This window comes from Astatotilapia calliptera, chromosome 12 (assembly GCF_900246225.1).
Source record: "Astatotilapia calliptera chromosome 12, fAstCal1.2, whole genome shotgun sequence".
NCBI classification, from domain to species: Eukaryota; Metazoa; Chordata; class Actinopteri; order Cichliformes; family Cichlidae; genus Astatotilapia; species Astatotilapia calliptera.
The window spans coordinates 13082729-13102643 of NC_039313.1; the positions used below are offsets into that span (position 1 = coordinate 13082729).

Sequence of the window (19915 nt, forward strand, 5' to 3'; positions counted from 1 at the left end):
GTGATAATGGGATGCAGTGGGGAAACAGAGATTGGAAATTGCTCTCATGCATTGCAAGCTGTGTCAGGGAAATTAATGTTTTCTTCGTGGACCTTTGAATACAGTATAGCCCTACTAAAAAAGAACAAGAGAACAAGGGTAGTATTGGGCTTTCTCAAACGCTATGACGCTACAACACCAACAGTAGGCGGCAATGCACTAAAACATGCCTAGCTTACCAGGTGGGGGAAAGATAACGAAGAAGAGCTTCTCCTTTCATCCTCTTTGAAAACAGCCAATAGCGTCGTGTCGCCGAGCTGGGCTTGCGTGTAGCCATATTTTGTGACCCTCAGCTAGCTCGGTTAAAGATCCAGTCAGCGCTCACCCTGCATCTCCGCCCACCCCAAGTTTGTAGCTCCAAATCATGGCGGCCCTCAAAGCTTTGTGCAGAGCGGAAAATATACTCTTGAAAACCCACCACAGAACCAAAATAAACTTCGCCATCCACCAATTGAGCAAGGTCAGTATAACAACAGCGACGTTACACCTGTTGTAGGAGTGTTGAGATGATGTTGCTGCAAAAAAAGAGACGACAGTAGTAAAATATAATAATTCAACTGTCATTAAAGTATTGGTTACATTTGGAATGAAACTATGAACCAAGCTTCGCGTCGTTTATACTGTTTCAGTTTGCGTTTATGTGTTATTGTGGGCTGACCTCAGCCTGCAGGGCGCACAACCTTGCGGATACGCGCAATACAACACATTTGCCAATCCTTTCAAAAACTGCTGCTAATATCTAGAAATGCATGAATAAAGCGAATCAGGTTATTTGATCTGACTAAGGTATGTGTAGTTGGATGATCACAAGTGCGCGTAACTCAACACCAAGTAATCATAGATTTAGGTCTAAACACCTGCCACACGTTTTATTCAGTGCGGAAAACTTTCAAAAACATGTTCCAATATTATAGAGTCGTTAAATGTGAAGCTCGTTTTGTTAACTAATAAAAAAGATTATTTGTAACAATGTATTTGTGTGTAATGACAAGAACATTGTGAACTTAAGCTTTCTCTTGAATGCTAGTTAATTATCACCCACACAGTGTGATTGCAGCAATCTGCGTGATAGCTTAGATTTTAACTGCCCTTCATGGTTGAACTTGCGTTTAACTACTGTCTGAGATATGAGAATTTACAAAAGACAGCAGCTCGCATTGGCCTGACACAGGGTTTTAAACACATGATTTTAAACCTGAATCCTCTGCTGACTGTTGGTTTTTGGCTCTTGGCTGTGCGCTATCATAATCTCGCCTGCATTTGTTGCAGGATTTGTTCAGCAGTTAGGTTTACTTTTCCTTTCTTCTACAGAATAAATTGGATTTGAACTGTGCAAGCAGGTCATTAGGTTTTAAGCCTTTATTTTTTTGTGCTTCTATTTAGAATTTACATGTTTGTTTGTTTTGGTGTTGCGGAAACAGCATTTTTTATGAATGCAAATTTGCTGTATTTCATGCTCTTGTGCTTTCTACAGACCTGTGGCTCTTACTTTTCCACATCAAGTCAGAAAAATTCAAAGTTCTACTCGGATCCTGTAGAAGCAGTTAAAGATATCCATAATGGAGCTACCATTCTTGTGGGAGGTAATGTATAGTACTTTCACAAACATGTTGTAACAATGTCAGATAGGACTTCTTGGTTTATGATGATTTTGTTCACCTAACAGTATGTTATGCTTTATATTTACATACACTCACTGGATGCTATGAGGTACACCTTGGTATTACTGTTTCTTATAGCTTCATTTTTCTTCATGGCATAGACTCATCAAGGTGCTGGAAACAAAAACATGCTCCACATCCGTGATGCAAATCTCTCATTCCATCACATCCCAAAAGTGCTCTACTAACTGTGGAGGCTATTTGGTTACAGTGATGAGTACTCATTGTCATGTTCAAGAACGCAGTTATAGGTCATTTGAACTTTGTGACATTGTTTGTTCTCATGCTGGAAGCAGCTATCAGAAGATCTGTGGTCGTAAAGGGGTGGACACAGTCAACAACAATAATATTCCTGTATCTTGTGGCATTTAAATGGTGCACTGTTGGTATACCAAGGGCCCTAAAATGTGACAAGATAATATTTTCCACAATATTATACCACCACCAGCCTGAGCTGTTAATACACAGGATAGATCCATGGTTATCTTTTTTTCTGACTCTACCATCCAATTGTTAGGAGACTCATCAGACTAGAGAATGTTTTTTCAGTCTTCTGTTATCCAGCTTTTGTTGAACCACTGGGCAACCAATGGATATTTTCTTTAAACCCTAGAGATGGTTGTGTGGAACAATACTGGTAGATGGTAGATCAGCCGTTTCTAAATTACTCAGATCAACCTGTCTGGCACCAACAACCATGCATTCAAAATCACTTAAATCACCGTTCTTACCCAGGCTGATTCTTGGTTTGAACTTCAGTGTGTCATCTTAAATGCACTTAGCAGCTGACATTTGATTGGCTGATTAGATATTTGTGTTAATGAGCGGTTGAACGCATGCACGTAAGAAAGTGGCAGGTGAATTCATTAGAATAAATGTAATGTCTAATTTGCAATGAAGTGATTCCAAACTGTCTGTAGAATGCTGGTTGAGTATCATCCACACACTGAGTGCAATCCACTGATCTTATTTATAGTCCTGTTCACAGTGACATTGTTAAATGTTTTCCATTGTGACGCACTTCTGTCTAAGAGAAAAGCAGATGAACCTTCCCTCAGTGCAATATAAGAATATTTCTAAACAAGTCTAGAAATACCTGGACTTGATCCAAGCTGATTGCACTTTGGTTTTTCTGTGTGGTTTGACATAGTTAACAAGATCATTGTTTTTGTATTAGTTTACGGTCCAAATCTGGCATGTCCCTAATCCTTAGATATAAATGTGTATTTAAGACATTTTAAGGTCCTTATATGATCTTAAAATGTCTTAAATATATGTTTGCGAATAAAATTCCTTCACACCATGTAGCTCAACTGTGTCATCAAAGGCCGGGGTATCTTTGGACTTTGATCCAAAGTCCATGAGGAGAGCACTGAATCACAGTTCAAATCACAACCTAATTCTCACATTGCTATGAACGAATTGGCCTAAAATATATGGTTAACACTTAACCACTTAAGCATACAGCACTTAATTGTAATTTTGTAACTGGTCTTAATCAATTGTTCTCCAGGCTTTCTGAAGGTCTTTTAAAGTTTTCTTTGGGCATCGGCTGCTTTTTCATTTGTTTTCATTTCTCTGAGCATTTTCAGAGAAATGTTTTTTATGCTTTAAGCCAATTAACTGGATTAGACATTTCTTATTGTTTCCTAGCAAAATATAAGGAAATTAGCGATGGCAGTAAATGCACAGACATCAGCTGAACAAGTGAAGATAAAACACAAAGTCATAACATTTACTTACAACGTAAATACACTGATACATACTTTTGGCAGTTTTATTTAAAGTAGTGTTTAAATGTGTATCGTTTTTCTTTTCTCACAGTGATTCTTGTTTGCAACGCTTACTTTTTTGTATTCCACCTCAGGCTTTGGATTATGCGGAATTCCGGAGAATCTCATCAACAGTTTACTGAAGACTGGCGTTAAGAGCATCACTGCAGTCAGTAACAATGCAGGGTATGTGTGGAAGTGTACATGATTTGTACGTGCTGTTTTAGAATAGTACCATTCATTGTTGTTGGGTTGTTTTGGTAGAATTAAATAAAAACAAAAACATTAGAATTATTACTTTGGTTTAAATCTTTTAACCAAACCACATCCTTGCATATGAACTTGAACGTTTTGCTTATTGTCTTGAATAGTAGTGTTTCTTTGTCTTGATTTGAGCCTGTGATGGTGTCTAATTGCAGCATTGGCAACCTTATGACTGTAACGCCAGACAGGCAGTGTTGTGCTAGCGAGATGCCCAGAGGCTAGTAGATAAGTCATTGGATAAGGTACAAGGAAGAGGTGTGTGTGGTCAGGTGATCTTGTGTGTGATGTTTGTATTTGGTCTCAGTGCAGATTCAGTGTACACATAACAGTCAGCTGATGACCTTAATTACCTTTTATTATACGTTTTGTCCTTTTGTACATTTTGTACAGTAGCAAGAACTAACTGAAGGTTGCGTTCAGTCTTTTAACTCAAATAAAATTCTAATACTGTTGATAGAAAAAAGGAAAAAGAAAATTGCAGCTTTCTTTTGTAATCAAAACCTGGCGTGTCACAATCCAGTAAACATTTAATTGTAGTGCTTATGCAGAAATAGTGAAACTTGAGTAATTCTTACCCTTTTGTGTCTTTGTATTTATGCCACATACAAAACTATTAAAGGGTAAGAATTACATGTGTATGTTTTCGTATGATCATTTTATAATAAAGCCTTCTTGGTGATCATATATCCCAGTCATGGGTGGGAAATCAATTTTCCCAAGGGGCCACATGAGAAACTGGATCTGGGCTGCACCAGGAAGCATATCAAGAGATAAAGTTAATATTGAACAGAATTGAGTTCAGCTTTTATGGTTCGGCCCTGCACAACAGTCCCAGTCTCTCATATTACCCCTTGGGAAAATTAATTATATCAGTGGCAGGCAATCAAGTACTGTAATAAAGACTCCTTTTTTTTAAAAATGACAGTACTGCATAAGTGTGTTTGCTTGTAAAGCAGTGTGAACAAACTATTTTTTGAATGAAAACTAGATTTACTATTTGACAACTAGGCATTGCTAACCTTATTTTGGCAGCAGTGGAAAGAAAGTGTAAGAAGTTAACATGCAGAAATATTGGTTGTGTTGTGTCACTTTATTCTTTAAAGTGATCCCTAATCAAGGATAAATCTTTAATCTTTTGACTTTTGTAGCAATATAGAACACATAAGTGTTTTGTCTCACTGCTTTTGGGTGAGAGGAACGAGACCCTCATATTTCACTTCTCATGAAACTGACACAGCTGGCCCTTTATGCCCTCGATGAGTTGAGAAGGATTCAGCTGTACAAAAGGAGATTATTAGGCTGTTACAGAACCGCCTTCCCTTGCAGCTTTATACGTACTGTGTAATCAGCTGCTTCAGAATTTGACACAAACCAAATAGATTCTGTATAAAAGGCAGTGACACTTGTGCTCAAGATCACTGCTGGAATCTGTTCTCATGAATGAGCACTGAGTATTTGCCTGAAGAGCTTATAGTCCTCAAACATCATTCCATACACACCAGCTTCACACACAAAACATTAACACGAGTTAATAGTGCCAAAACCTTTCTTTAGTGTTTCCATTGTGTGTTGCATCACCAGTGGTTTGTGTGCATGTGAAAGTGCACTTTGCAGTTATCTGTTTTTGCATTCTGATAAGGCATGGCCTTTATATACTTTAAGATAACCCGAGATTAGAGTTACAATTAGAGAACAAAGCAGTGGTAGTTAGAGATTAGAGCAGTGTAAGTGAGTTTTTAGTTGCCTGTGCATTAACATGAAGCACATGTTTAAAGTGTTTTGTGTTGCAAAAATACAGTTTGGACAGATTGAAACTAACTTGATTCGATTGCCATCTGTTTTTCTTGTTTGGTATGAAAGAGCTTTAAAGCCACAAAAAGCCAGTCCTCTCATAGCTGATCAAACAGTTGCTTGAGGGACTCTGCAATTTATGTTTGTCAAAGAAGGCTAGAAAAATGTATTCACAACTGTTGAGTCATGAGGATTTGTCCAGGTATGGTGGTCTAAATACGTGACACCCTATGTGCAGCAGGTGTAAGACACACTTCGGACCAGTGTGAGCTTCACAGCTTCTTTCAAGCACAATTATTCCGTGCGGTTTTGACAGACAATAAACAAAGACATGCTCAGAAAAATCTGACTCAGTGGCAACCCCAGGCTCAGCAGCTGTGTTTGATCAAATGTACTGTGATTATGGCTGTGAATAGGCCACAGCTGGACTGTGACTGTCTTTGCTTTGTCTTAAGATCAGAAAAGGGAGCCATATCCGTTTCAGCTTGACTGAGTTACAACCTTGAATAACCTCTCTAAGCGTTTACGTTAATAATAAGAAATGGTGGAAATTGCAGGAAGATAGGACGTTGATAGTTTCTTATGAGGAAAAAGAAGCATAGTTGCTAGAAATAAATGAGTATTGACAGAAAAGTGCTTTAATGTCAAATAAAAAATGAAAATGTATTCATTTGAAATATAATAACATGAAATGTAAAATAAAACACAACAAGACACTTGTGTGTACCCTTTAGATCAGCTTATATTTATAAAAAACTGCTTAAGTTAATTTAATAAACAAAACAAAGCTTAGTAAGTTAGTGCTGTGTGTGTTTTCCTTAGAGTGGATAACTTTGGCCTGGGCCTGCTGCTCCAGACTAAGCAGATCAAGAGGATGATCTCCTCATATGTTGGAGAGAATGCAGAATTTGAGCGACAGTATCTGTCAGGGGAGCTGGAAGTGGAACTAACGCCTCAGGTTGGTTTAAAAAAAAAAAAAAAAGTCAAGTGACAAGGCTTATACAGTTTTTAACAAACATGCTGTGGACATGTATCTGGATTTCTCTTGTACGCCTCTCATAATCTGTCACTTTTTCCCCCCACAGGGTACTCTTGCAGAGAGAATCAGGGCAGGGGGAGCTGGGGTTCCAGCCTTCTTCACTGCTACTGGCTATGGTACTCTTATCCAAGAGGGTGGCTCTCCTATCAAGTACAACAAAGATGGTAGCATTGCCATTGCCAGTGAAAAGAGAGAGGTGAGAGTGCTGTAATCCCTGTTGTAGTTTTGGAATTAAGTTCTGTAGCTGAACTTCGCGGGTTACATGATAGTAGCCTTGAATTGTCCTCATAATGCACAGATTCCCAAGAGCTCTGGTCTGATCTGTTGTAGTGCACAGCAGCACTGAAATCCAGTTTCTTTATACAGTAAATTACACAGTGAGTTGAATAAATCTCCATTAGGTACTGGCATGCGACACATGTCTTGTGACTGAGGAAAAGAGCCTCGTCAAAATTGATATTTTAAGTGTAAAAAATATTTTGGAGATTTCACACAGGTGGTGTAATGTGTAACCCTGAATAGTAGCCATTGCAGATTTATTTAAATGCCACAGAATCTATAGCATGACAAAGTTTAGACAACTACAAAGACCAAGTCTAAAATTAAAAACAGAACTTTAAAACAGCTCACTGTTTAGTTCATCCTGTAAGTAACTTCTCACCTGGTTGTACACAGGTGAGGGAGTTTGGTGGCAGGCACTACGTCATGGAGAAAGCCATCACTGGAGATTTTGCACTGATCAAAGCTTGGAAAGCTGACAAGGCCGGGAACATTGTTTTCAGGTAATTAATGACATGGATTGTTGTGTTAAAGTTGTGTTAAGTTTGAGATATTTGAACATATGAAACCATAGTGCATTTTAAGCCTTTATTAACTTTGTCAGCTCTTGTTTGCTCTCAGCCTGCAGATCTACTTTGGCGCATACGTCGTCTTTAATTATTCAGACAGAATATTTTTGAACTGCACTGGGATTATCATTCATTACTACTAATATAGCTCTGTTCAATTATATGCATTGATGCTGCAAAAGTTAGAAAAATCTAAATAATGCTCTCAATTTACTCTTGTGTTTAGATATTGTTTTTAGTTATAGCAAAGTTTAGGTTATGCATAGGTCCCTACATGAGTAACATTGAACCAATCCAGTGCATGTCCAAATTGAATGTAGTAAAATTCTTCACCACAAGAGAGCAGTGTCCTCTGGTACTCTGAGTCTAAACAGGATATAACATAATGGACACCACATTGAGAGATTTTGAAATCACTTTCTGGTTTATATATTATATTTGCTGCCACTACATTTTATTCAATATGTATGTCTTGGTTTGTGTTAGGAAAACAGCTAGGAACTTCAACCAGCCCATGTGCAAGGCAGCCAAAACCACAATAGTTGAGGTATGTAACTGCAACATCACAGTCACATGCTTTTTAAAGCATGTGCAAACTTCCTCTTCAAACATTTCCACTAGTGGATTGGATGTGAGTGGAATATACACATAAGTTTTACTTTATTGTTTTACTGCATCCATTGTTTAAGTTTTCATTTTCTAGGCCCACTAGCTGAAAAAGGTAAACTTGTAAATAAGTTGTACAAATCAACCATCAAACACAGTGATGAGTAAACACTGTCCAAATTAAGACTCTCAAACCCTTTTGGGCTATTCACAAATCAACAATAACAAATAAAATAAAATAAAAATAGATAAACAAAAACAACATTTAGAAAAGGAAAAAATTTGATATGGCATAAAATATTTCTGGTTCTCCCTTTCTCACTGTCCCTCTCGCTCACTGTCTTTCTCTGTGTGTGCTGTCAGTGTCAGAGGCACAATTCTTCAACGTGCTATTAATAGTATGCATGTCAGGAGCCTGGTCAGTAAAAACCAGAACTATAAGTTAATGGCAGTATTAACTCTTCACTAGAATCAACTTAGCAGGTTATTAGAAAATAGTTTGAAACTAGCCAAGTGCTCTTGAGGTACAAACGGGGCCGGGAAGAGTTAACCAGTAAGATGAGGGGAGGAGAGTGGGGAGGATAACAGCCAATATGAGAGAGAAGCCAGTTTAGATCAGATGTATTTAATTAAATTCTAAATCAGTTTAAGTGTTATGTAATCACAGTGTTATTAGTTTACAGTATATTGGTTATTTAAAATCTAGTGCTTAGGTCAATAATTTATTTAAAATCTAATGTTGCTGAAGACCACTGAAATAAGTTTCGCCAGCAGAAAATGCTTCATGTTGTGTTGGGTAGAAACAAAACAACTAAAAATGTATAATAGAGGTAAAAGGTTATGTGTGTATGTTTGTGAACTGAAATTGTCCACTTGAACAGGGGATATTCTTAGAGTCCTGGCATTAAAAATAAATGCAGTTTTTAGAGCTATGTGACGAGCATCAGAGTGTGTCCACCTATTTCTGGGTTGTCTGTGACATACGTAGTTTCCCTGTATAATATGGTACGGTCTTCAAGGTGCCCTGAGATGAATTTTGCTGTGAATAAAACTGAAGTGAAATTGAATTCTGTCTGGTTACCCACCTGTCTAGCATTTAACCGTTTAGAAAAATGTTATTGCGTATCTCTTCCCTCCATGTGTATGTGCGTTTGTCTCTTTCTCCGCCTATCTAACACACAGCTTCACACCTCGCATATAGACATGGCTTGCTTCAGAGAGCAGCAGGGAGAAAAACTGTGTGAAAAACCATGAAAAAACTGGCACTTTCTGAAAATAAATTGCTAGAAAAGGGTCTCTCATAAATCTGAGTGCATTTTCAATTATTCCATTGTTGCTGGACCGGAGATTTAATCTGCTGTTGATTAGAAATGTCTGAAAACATAGGGGTACATTTTTATCACTATGGAGCTGTTATGTGTTCTATTTACCATTGCAGACCAAATTTCAGTGACCAGCCAAACCTTTGAGTATTGATAATAAAGAACCCATTTCATTTGAACCATTTACTATCCATTTATGAGTAATGCTGTTCAGAAACACTCTGGCCGTTAAGCTTTCCTGCAACATCTGATGAAAAGCAGCCAACTACCTGCTCCAGGTTGGGAAGGAGTTGGGGAGTGAGGCTAGAGTGGAGCAGGAGATTGACAAGCGGGTTGTGTCTGCAGTAGTGTAGATGTTGTAATGGTTTGTTAAAGTAAAGAGAGAGCTGAGGGCGCAGGCACAGCTGACGTTTTACAGGTTTTACAGGTTTATCTCTGTTTCTGCTGTCACCTGTGGGCATGTGCTGCATGTAGTGACTGAAAGAATAGAATCACAAATATGAAAGGTAGAAATCCAGTGGTAGAGTTAAGATTGTTCATGCATCTCAAGATGTCATGCTTTAGGCATGTTCAATCCAATGCAGAGCCTGGCTTTGGGTGCCCTATTATTCACCCAGAAGAGTAGATGCGGTGACCAAAATCTGGATATATGATGGTAAATGAACTGATGGAATAATGACCTAATATTGTGTAAATATCAGTTAATTCTTGACAATTGGTATAATGCAGTAATTACCGATGTTCAGTTCAACTCAATTCAATTTTATTTATATAAAATTCCGAGCTGAAGCCCCCTGTTGGGCAACAGAAGTACTGCAGATGGGCCGCAGTAATAACAGATATTAAGTATGGTCTTTTCTTATTTATATACATTTTTTTAGTTATATAAAAAGTAGTTGGGTCAAACATTGGCCTTAACACTTTGGATATTACTGGGTAATATTAGCAATGTATAGCAAACAACTTTTATTGTTTGTTTTGGAAAGAAAAATCACTTTCTCTTGTATTTTGATTAGAGTGAAGAGTTTAGATTGAGTGTGACCCATGGGGATTTTCTGGTTTTTAAAGGGTCACACTCTTGCCTTACAGATTGACTGGTATGACTGGTTTACTTATTGAAACATGTTTGTGATGGCCTATTACCACTAAGAAATTTACTACAGCTATTGGATTTAATAATAATTTAAATAATAATAATCACAATGCTAAGATCTAAGTATAATTGGTTGAACCGAATATTGCGACTATCATTTTGAGCCTAGAATCACCCGAGTCATGTATGAAGCTGCTGTTGTTGGCAATTATAGGTCCAGGCTACAATAGAAGTGTTTTCCATAAGATACATTTGTGACATTTTTACCAACCTTTTTGCTTACCTATAGTGATGAGTAGCAGGCATTGGATGAAAGACAGGTTGATCAACGTGAAAAATTGAATGTGGGATTTGGATCACAACATAAGCTTGCAGGATGTACTTCACATTGCAAGATCTGAAAACAGTTATGAACATGAATGGCATCTGCTAATTGTCATGAATTGAGAAATTAAAAAAAAAAGTTTACTCTTAATGTTTAGAATGGGATTATTCTAAATTATTAATATTTTACTCTTCAGCAGAGTACTTGACATATATGGGTAAGCTAAAGAAATGTCATTTGAAGTGTTCTATTTAGGTAAAGAACTGATGTCAGTCAATTAACCTCTCCTAAAGTGCTTTCTCCAATCTGACACAAATAATTTTACTTTAGGACAGAAAACTGTGCATCTGCATCTGAACTTAATTAATCTTTTTTTTAAATGGAATTTGACGTTGCCTGCCAGTAGTACAACTAGACTGTGTCAAACAACTGCCAGTTTCAGACTAGTCTTTGAAGTTTTTTCCACTTTACTCCTTTTTCATATTGTGCTCTAATTACAAAACGAGTCATCCACATATCAACTTTTTTTTTTTAATCTAAGAGGCATTCATTGTAATTTGTGATGTGGTCTGATAAATGATATCAAATAGAATTTACATGTTTTGAATCTGAGTCTAGTCCTGCTTTGTTTAACCATTTGATTCACTTGATTTTCTTTCTTTTTTAAATTTTTTATAATATAATAATGACACTGACCTAAAGTGAGTCCCCTTCCTCATTTCTGCTCACCCACTTTAAAATGAGTGTGCAGAGTGATAAATAATAACAGGTTCCTTATGTTAAATAAATGTCTAACTTAAAATCCCATTATGGTTCTCTGACTGCTTCGTTCTATCACAGTAATTTGTCAGATGGCCAGTTTTATGGTCCATTTTTTATGGCAGTGGAGGTAACACATTAACATTATGACAATTTATTGAGGACTATAAAGTGATTGGCCTTATTAAGAGCCTTTTTGTCTTGCATAGTGCATATTGGCATAGAGACTAATTACTTGTCTTATGCCAATACATTTCTCCTCAGGATTCAGGACATATTTGATCATAAATCTGGTGATTTTTGGAATCAATATTGACCCTGTTGTCTTGGTGTAAGGAGCAGACAGAGTGAGGCGTTTCTCAAGCCATTCATTTAACTTGGTCAGCTTTTTAGCTCACGCCATTTCACCAAGCTTGTGTTGCACATCAACTACTGTATTTTTCCACTGAGCTACCTAATAATAAAACTACCAACCTAATACTGTGAAGGGCCTTGCCCCCATAGCTCTAAGCTCTGGTGCATGGACACAGGGGATCTAGGGGTGTATGACAGTGAAACTATGGGTTACGAGGTGGGACTTTTTGGGATTAGGCTTATTCTAGAAATTGCCACAGATGTTTGATCAGATATGTGCGTATGGAGGCTGTGTCAAAACTCTGAGCTCTCTGTAGTCTTCTTTCTGTATTTCCCAAGCAGTTTCTGTGGTGCATGGGAGTGTCTTGTCTGTATGGGGCCTCCTGCTGGCGCAGGGGGAGTGGGATTGTCATCATATTACACTGGTTATCAGTGTTATTTCTGTCATCTGTCAGTTGTTTTAATGTTGTGGCTTATTGGTGTATAGAAAGACCAAACTGTTAAGCAATTACTGATGAAAAAGGGCAAAAATGCAGTCAAGAGCTTGGCAAAACCCGGGGAACTTCAGGGAAATAATTTCCACACTCTGGCAGTTGTAGCTATACCTAAACAACTAGATTGTTTTATTAAATGAAAGCTAGATTATATTAGTTTAAGTCTTGAAAATACTTAATCATCTGTGAAATTAAGTCCAGTAATCATAGCCAGACTAAAACCCAAATCTTATTAATGTGATTCTGGTCATTGGCTTTAATTAGTTACTAGAACATCCACACAGTTAAGTGTTTCAAAATGAGTTTCATAAGCATAGGCGACTTTCTTCTTCAGCAAAAAGCTTATGTCCATTAAATTGTTGAATAAAGTTTTGTTTAGCTAACCCGTTCTTCTTTAATTTTCTTTCCTGTGCTTGAAAGGGATTGAACGGCGTTTAACTCGCAGACTAAAAGAAGAAACCTGAAGTATCTGGAATATCTATACTTAATATGCACATAAAATTATAGCTTTCATTAAAAGCATCTCTTTGAACTATTTACATACTGTCAGGAATCAAAGTCATCAAAGTCAAATTTACTGAGGCTCAATTTTTTTTATTTTTTAGAAATTAACGGCAGTTATGGAAAGCAAGTTCAAATGATCTCCTGGTATATATCAATAATCCCGCGGTGGTACCCGGCTGAGTTCATTTCACGCATCTTGGAGATAAATTGATTAACATCTTGTTATATTCTTTAATGGTTCACATTATTGTAACTCCGTCTCACACATAGCTAACATTAGTGCTCCACGCTGATCGTTGACCGACGATTGTAGTTTATGTGCCAGTTTATGCCGTCTACTTTTTTTAATGGAATTTATAATCCTGGAGATTGGAAGGGTGCCAGTAAACAAGATAACACAAAAGCAAATTACACACACAAAAAAGAAAAATTACCATTATCATCACTGGCTCCTTCCATGGTTGCTAGGCAACCAAACTCTGCTATTCAATTGTTCTGTGTTCCAGGGTGTCCAGCTGGTCCGGTTATTCCCTTATCACAGGTACAGTGAAAGGCCCCAGTGCATTGTGGGATTCAGTGCACCAGAGACTGAATCAAGCAGTGGTTTCTGCAGTTGTTCGATCATCAGTCACAGTAAATGACTCAGATGTTCTCTTGTAGCAGCGCAGTGTAGTTGTGTGGGTGTTATTATGCACGCACAGCAATCCAATCATGCATGAATTAAATTAAGGTATTTGGAAGTGTGTTTTGTTTTTTTGTTTTTTAGCCAGGCAAGAGGTCTAATTGGTAATAAATAACCCCCATGCTCAGATTTCCAGGTCAGCCTCCCACTGGATGTTTGCTGAAACAAAAATTGCAATAACTAAGGGTTTAAACATTGTTTGTGTATATTGTTTTACTCTTTGAAATTTACCTTTTAATTAAAAAAGGAATTTAGTTTCAATCATAGTTTGGGAACATGTTTTGTATTGGCTGGATAATTAGATTTTTTGTGATTATCCTTCCCTTTTTTTGTAAACACTATATCTGTTAAATTACTTGGCACAAATATTCCCTTGGAATGAAGATGAATTGGCGGTTAAAGGTCAGAGATTAAGGTCACTGTGACCTCATGTCTGGCTGTTGTTGTGAATACAATTAATTCAGGAAATCGTTCACTTGGATTCGAGGGTGATTGGTATAGAATTCGTTGGTTAAAGGTAAAAGTCACTGATTATAAAATGTCTTTGGCCATAACTCAAAAATATGCCTCATATTTGTGATATGATCAATATATCTTTTATAATTAAATGATAAAGTGATTTGTTTTATTTACTGGAGGCTCTAGACAAACATGGTTGTAAACTGCAGCTTTACTGTTTTTGGAGAGTTACAAAGCTGCAAGGTGTCAGTTTTAGTTTACTACTGTGTTTTTCCTTGAAATGATAGGGATTATTGCAATAGACTGGGGACTTGCTGGTGTAACTTGCCTTTTCGCCTAAATGACAACTAGGATAGGCTCCAGGTCCCCCTCTCTCACAACACTGAATTGGATAAGTGGAAAAAGATTGATCGATGGATGCATGATGGGTATTATCTTAAGCCGCTGCTGTGGTCTTCTGTAGATCAGAATGCCTTCTGTCTCCTTTAGTAACTGTTGAAATTTCGATTACTTGATACAGGCAACATTCCTTTTAGCTATTTTGCATAACTTCTAATGCCTTGTTGAGTTTTCTAGTCTTGTTCTTGACTTGTGCCCTCCACTGACATCATTACTCAAGCTACTGTTCTCTAGTAATTAGAAACCACTTGTTTTCTCCATCATTTCCTGCCTAAGGAGGTTCATGAATTGAATTTTATGTGCAAAGATGTGCAGTTTATTCTTTATATTCCCATTTTGCACAGCTTATGGGGATTTAGAATATACATTTGCCACAAGGTGAAATGTGTTATTTGAATGCTAATTGACTAAAAATCTTTAATGTAGATTGTTGTAGTCATACTTGTTTTGAACTGATATCTCAAAACATATTGCACACAGCTCAATAGCAGCTGGCCAGCAGTGTCTTTTGTTTAGTTTTTTGTTATTGTTCCAATTTTGAAGTTTTCTCCTGAACATAAGAGAATACATCATGCCTCATTTTAAAGGCTGGCATTGACATTTCTAGGAGTAGGTCTGCTTGACATAAACATTACTTCAAGAACATTGCTGACATTTTTCATGGCTTATATAAATGCATCAGAAAATGTCACTGACAGTCTATAATATACTTTACTGATTGACAGTCAATAGGGTCTGATGAACTGGTTGAATGTAAAAGCAGAGGGAGACACTGTGAAAGTGTGATAGAAGACAGATTTGCTGAACATATGCAGAAACCGAATGTCTGACTGTAAGTTTAAAGTTTCCTCGCAACTGCCCGTCATCTGAATCTGAAGCACATTGCAAGAAGGCTTATGTGTTAGTTGAAATGTAAACATTGCCATTTGAGCTGTGAGTGCAGAAATCCATTCCAAATGATACAAGGTGCTTTGGTGAGCAATGTGTGGCATCTGAAAAATGTATTTTTAGTTCTGTAATGTTGTCAAGGTTTACATTGGCTGGCTATCTGCCATTTCCTGGATAGCATAAAATCTGTCACAGGCAAGGCAAGCTTCCACGGAGGAGAAACAGATTGCTCGTGATGTCAGTGCACTAGGTCAGGGGATATAGCCGGAGCTTTGCCCTGAAAGTGGAAACCATGCGTGGCCAAGTGCACAATAGGAGGAAGATTGAGAGGCTATAAATAAACACAGTAATGAGAGTGTGGTGTCACTGTCATCATCATGCCCTGTTGCCGGTTGCCTGTAGCCACACCTTCTTTCCCTTGACCTTTTGACTGTCACGTTTCAGTTCTTGCATCCCTAAATAAAATAAAGAGATGTAACGAAATAAAAAAATTTAATGCCAAATTTGTTTTTAGTTGTTTTGATAAGCCATTTGATTGGGGAAGTTAGTTAGGTATACAGTAGCCTGTATGCTAACTAGTTAACAAACACATGCTACACCGAAATCTCTGATCTGTCTTTTTCTTAAAATAACATTAGACATTCAATTTTAGAATCTTCTCCCTCAAGGTCTCGCAGTGCATGAGAGCACTGTGGGTCACAGAGGGGTGCAGCTGCTCCCTGGTGCAGAAGGAGCATATACTGCAGAATTTTCTCCAGCTGCCACAAATCCCATGTTTAGAAAGTCTTGGTGACTTCTTTGAGTGTAATATTTAGAACTCTGGCTGAAATGACACTGATAATTCCAGTTTACTGTGTAACTATAGTGATTTATCTATAGTTTTGCTACATATATTAGCAAGTTCTGCCACAAAAAACTCCCCAAAACATAATAACACATTAAATCGAGTCATTATCTTTAAAATGGAAGTCAAGTTGAGGTTTAAGAAAGGATAACCATGCAATCAAAATTCACCTTTGGAACCAGTCTTAAGCTAGAGTCACACTGGAAGACCATAAAAAGTGAATGATATTCAGTGACTGCAGGGTGAATAACCACTGGCTAAGCAAAGTGGGTGTTACCCACCCAGATGAATTTCCCTCAACTTCCAGGTGACAACGCAGGATACTGTTGATTGATGTACGACCCGATAATAAAAACATTTAAGTGTTACCTAGGCAACAGGAGCCTGGAATGTCTGCAAGCGATCAGCCATCAGTACGAGCATTGCTTCCAGTTTGGACGCAGCTTTAAGACAATATTCACAAGGTGTGTTCAGTTGGCAAAAATACTGACTCCAAATGTAAGTTTTCACTATGTGGGGAACAACTAAACAACAGTATATCACTACACAGCGGAATTACTGTCTCTGCTGTAGATGTCTGTAGATGCTGTTGTTGTAACTCGTATATAAGAATTTGTATTTGCATAACAATTTCTATAAAAATGGCACAATATAAGGAATTTCCATTTATTTACAAGTTATTTCAGTAGTATAGGATATACGATAGTATCTGTTGTTTGTTTTTATTTATTTAATGATTTTTATTTCAGTAGTATAAAATTTCCACGATAGCAGCAACAGGTATCTGATGTGTTAAGTACAGAAGGGAGTGTTGTCTGCACTCTTATGGTATTCTAAATGGAGAAATTGGACCGTGCTGTGTGTGTACACTGAGGAGTGGTAATGCAGCTGTACTTGTGCACTCATCACTTAGGCTATTAAAAAGGGGCAATTACCAGTGCTCTTTGTTTATTCCACTCAGTGCCTTTGTAATCAAGGGTGTGATGAACATTGTAGCGTCTCGGACCTATTATTGTGTAACCTTTTTTTTAATACTGTGCACATATTTTCACTTGCTGCAACTATTGTAACCACTAAAACGATATAACGTAAAATCATTTCTGTTATATTTAGTTTATCTTGCAGTACTTTTTGTTCAATCAACTTAAAAATGTGATCCATCTATTTTATTTTTGTTATTCTTTTTAAATGTTTATCATATTTCATTAGCTTGGCATAGTATTTCAAGTGTCGTTTAGTGAATGAAGAGCGAGGGGTGTGCACCACATCACCGTTTATGGTTTATTCTAGGAATTTGATAGCACTGCACACTGATCAGTGTGAGATTAACGAGATTTGACAAAGCTCACAGCCTAAAAAAGCACAAACTCATGAAAAAACGCTTGCCACGTCCCCAGAGGGCACTTTGATTCCCTCTATCCTCCTGCCAGCTCACTTCATGCCTCGCTCCGCTCTCATTGATGTGAAAATCGTTCTACAGATACGGGAATATCAATGTCTGTCCATGTGTGCCTGCTTGCTAGTGTTACGCACCTGCTCATTGTGTGTGTGTTTGTGTCTGTGTGTGTGTGTGTATTATTTTATTTTAGTGCTTTATCCTTTCACATCCGTTGAACCTTCTGTCTGAACTACATCTGAGCAGTGGTGTAGCCGGGACACATCACATAGATGAAAAGAAGAGAGGCTTTTTTTTTTATGTACACAGCACATTTAAATTGTATGAGCTTGTTATTGTGCTTTGACTTAGCTTTGGGAGGGTAATTGAAAATGGAGCTGAATACATGGTTTGTTTGCATGTGTGAGACCAATGAAACAATATGAGGAAATCCAGCCTCTTGGGTGTGAATTCTGTGTTTGTTTGTTTTTCGTTTTTTGTTTTTCAGGGTCTTACAATTGTATATACTTTTCTAATTAAGGGATTGATGTTGTTTTCATATGCATCTTAAAATTCTTAGAAATTTACACCCCAGATATTTGTTGTAATCCTCCTCCCCCAGGTTTCCCTTGTCATAAGACTAAAACATTTTTTTTTAATAACATGACAAGCACAATCTTGCTTAATGAAGATGTCTAAGAAAATCATGCTTCTCACCAAGACAGATCAAGCCCCCAGAGAAAGATGTGGGTGAGTGTGTGGGACTGCTGCATCAGTCTCATCTTGCATGGCCTCGTTTCCACTCTGGAGCATCAGAGATTTACCATAAACCAGAGTAGAACCAGCAAAAGAGTCTAAAATCACTTTATGGTCCTGAGTGGCCCTAGCTCATGAGAGACCAAAGCCTGTGTATCCATGACAACGCTAAGATGGGATCCACTCTCAGCCATTGACTCCTCTCAGTCAGGGCTGAGTGCTGAGGGAGGAAATAGAGATAAGGAAAGATTCAATTCAATTTGCTCTGAACGGCTGCTTGCCCCTCATGTAAATAGAATGAGCAGGTTACACTCTGAACTACACAGGAGTAAAGCACTGAAAAGTAGAAATGAGGGCGAGAATTATGTTGTCACGGCTGAGTCGTCTTTGGTTCCCAGAGGTGTGGGAACACTTTTATTTTTTTCCATTTTTCATTTTAATTTTATTATTTCAACCACTTGAAGAATCTCCTGGAAGAAAGAAACAGCACATCCGTCCCATTGAAGTCTCATCTATTTGATAAAGGAAAATTGGTTCTCAAAAAAAGGCTTTTTGTCAGTCCCAGCTTTGTTTGAGTCCTTTATTTGAAATCTCTAGGACTGTAGTGTTTAATGCTACAGCCTACTGTAAATATGGATACTGCAAAAAGACCTAGAGAAGACCTGCATGGGCAGCAAGGCTTAATGGATCCCACACATGCCGTACAAGTCTCCCTGAACACCTGTGTAACTGCAGGCTCAGTTTATAGCAAGGAGGAGGAAGCAGGTTTGTTGTTAGGTTCCTATCCTAGTCATGATAACCCAACTCTTTTGAAATCAATAGCCATTTCCATCACTGTCTTGTTAGTCAGACAGAAAGAATCCCAGATGTATACTCCTCTTCTGCTGCTGTACACTTTCTAAATAACGGTGGTGCACTTTCTGTCACAGTCAGCAATATACTGCCTGCTACATGTACACGATTTTTATATTGCTGTCATGTTAAGTACGACAATGATCGAGATGGTTTATTCCATATTATCAGAATAAACTGATCTGAAATTTAACCCTTGGAAAAAAGTTTTTGGAACTAACCATTGTTTTCCACGTAATGGTGAAAAGGTTCCTTTTGACCTCTATTTTTAGTTTGGCCAGCATACCCACAGCATGAATACAATCTCCTCCATACACCCCTACTCTCGCTGCTTTTGATCTTAGGATCAAGCTGCATCCCCTGGGCTTGGTGTGTCAGACGATTCCTATTTTCTGTTAGCCAAGCTGACTTTGGGTACACAGACAGCTTTCACTGGGCTCAGTGGAGTTGCTAGAAGAATAAATGCAACTTTTCCACAAATATTTACTGTCTCTTCCCTGTGAAAGACATGATAGTAGAATAATTTCAAAACCTCTGAGGCCATATTAGGACAAATGTTTTCTTCAGCATTAACGCCACTGATGTTTGAAGCTCAATTATGAATTATATTAGTAACAAACTTAAATTGTCTCATTTGTTTTTACATTTATTTACAGTACTTGCATTTTTAAAGCCTTAAGAAATTGTATAGTAACCCAAAAATCAAGAAGAAATCTTCAGATTTGCCTGCAGAGTGCGAAAATATCTACTGGATTTTTATCATTTCACCTTTTGAATTTCATAGCTTGG

At 37.6% G+C, this 19915-nt stretch overlaps 1 protein-coding gene across 1 annotated transcript in view; it reads left to right on the top strand.

The window, feature by feature from the left end:
* Window positions 1-246: 246 nt before the first annotated feature.
* Window positions 247-19915, top strand: part of oxct1a (3-oxoacid CoA transferase 1a) — a 53016-nt gene continuing 33347 nt past the window's right edge. The window contains exons 1-7 of the mRNA XM_026186773.1: window positions 247-499; window positions 1514-1622; window positions 3568-3658; window positions 6350-6485; window positions 6613-6762; window positions 7242-7348; window positions 7901-7961. Coding sequence (XP_026042558.1) covers window positions 404-499; window positions 1514-1622; window positions 3568-3658; window positions 6350-6485; window positions 6613-6762; window positions 7242-7348; window positions 7901-7961 — 750 coding nt within the window. The 5' untranslated portion in view covers window positions 247-403. The remainder of the gene's footprint in view (window positions 500-1513; window positions 1623-3567; window positions 3659-6349; window positions 6486-6612; window positions 6763-7241; window positions 7349-7900; window positions 7962-19915) is intronic.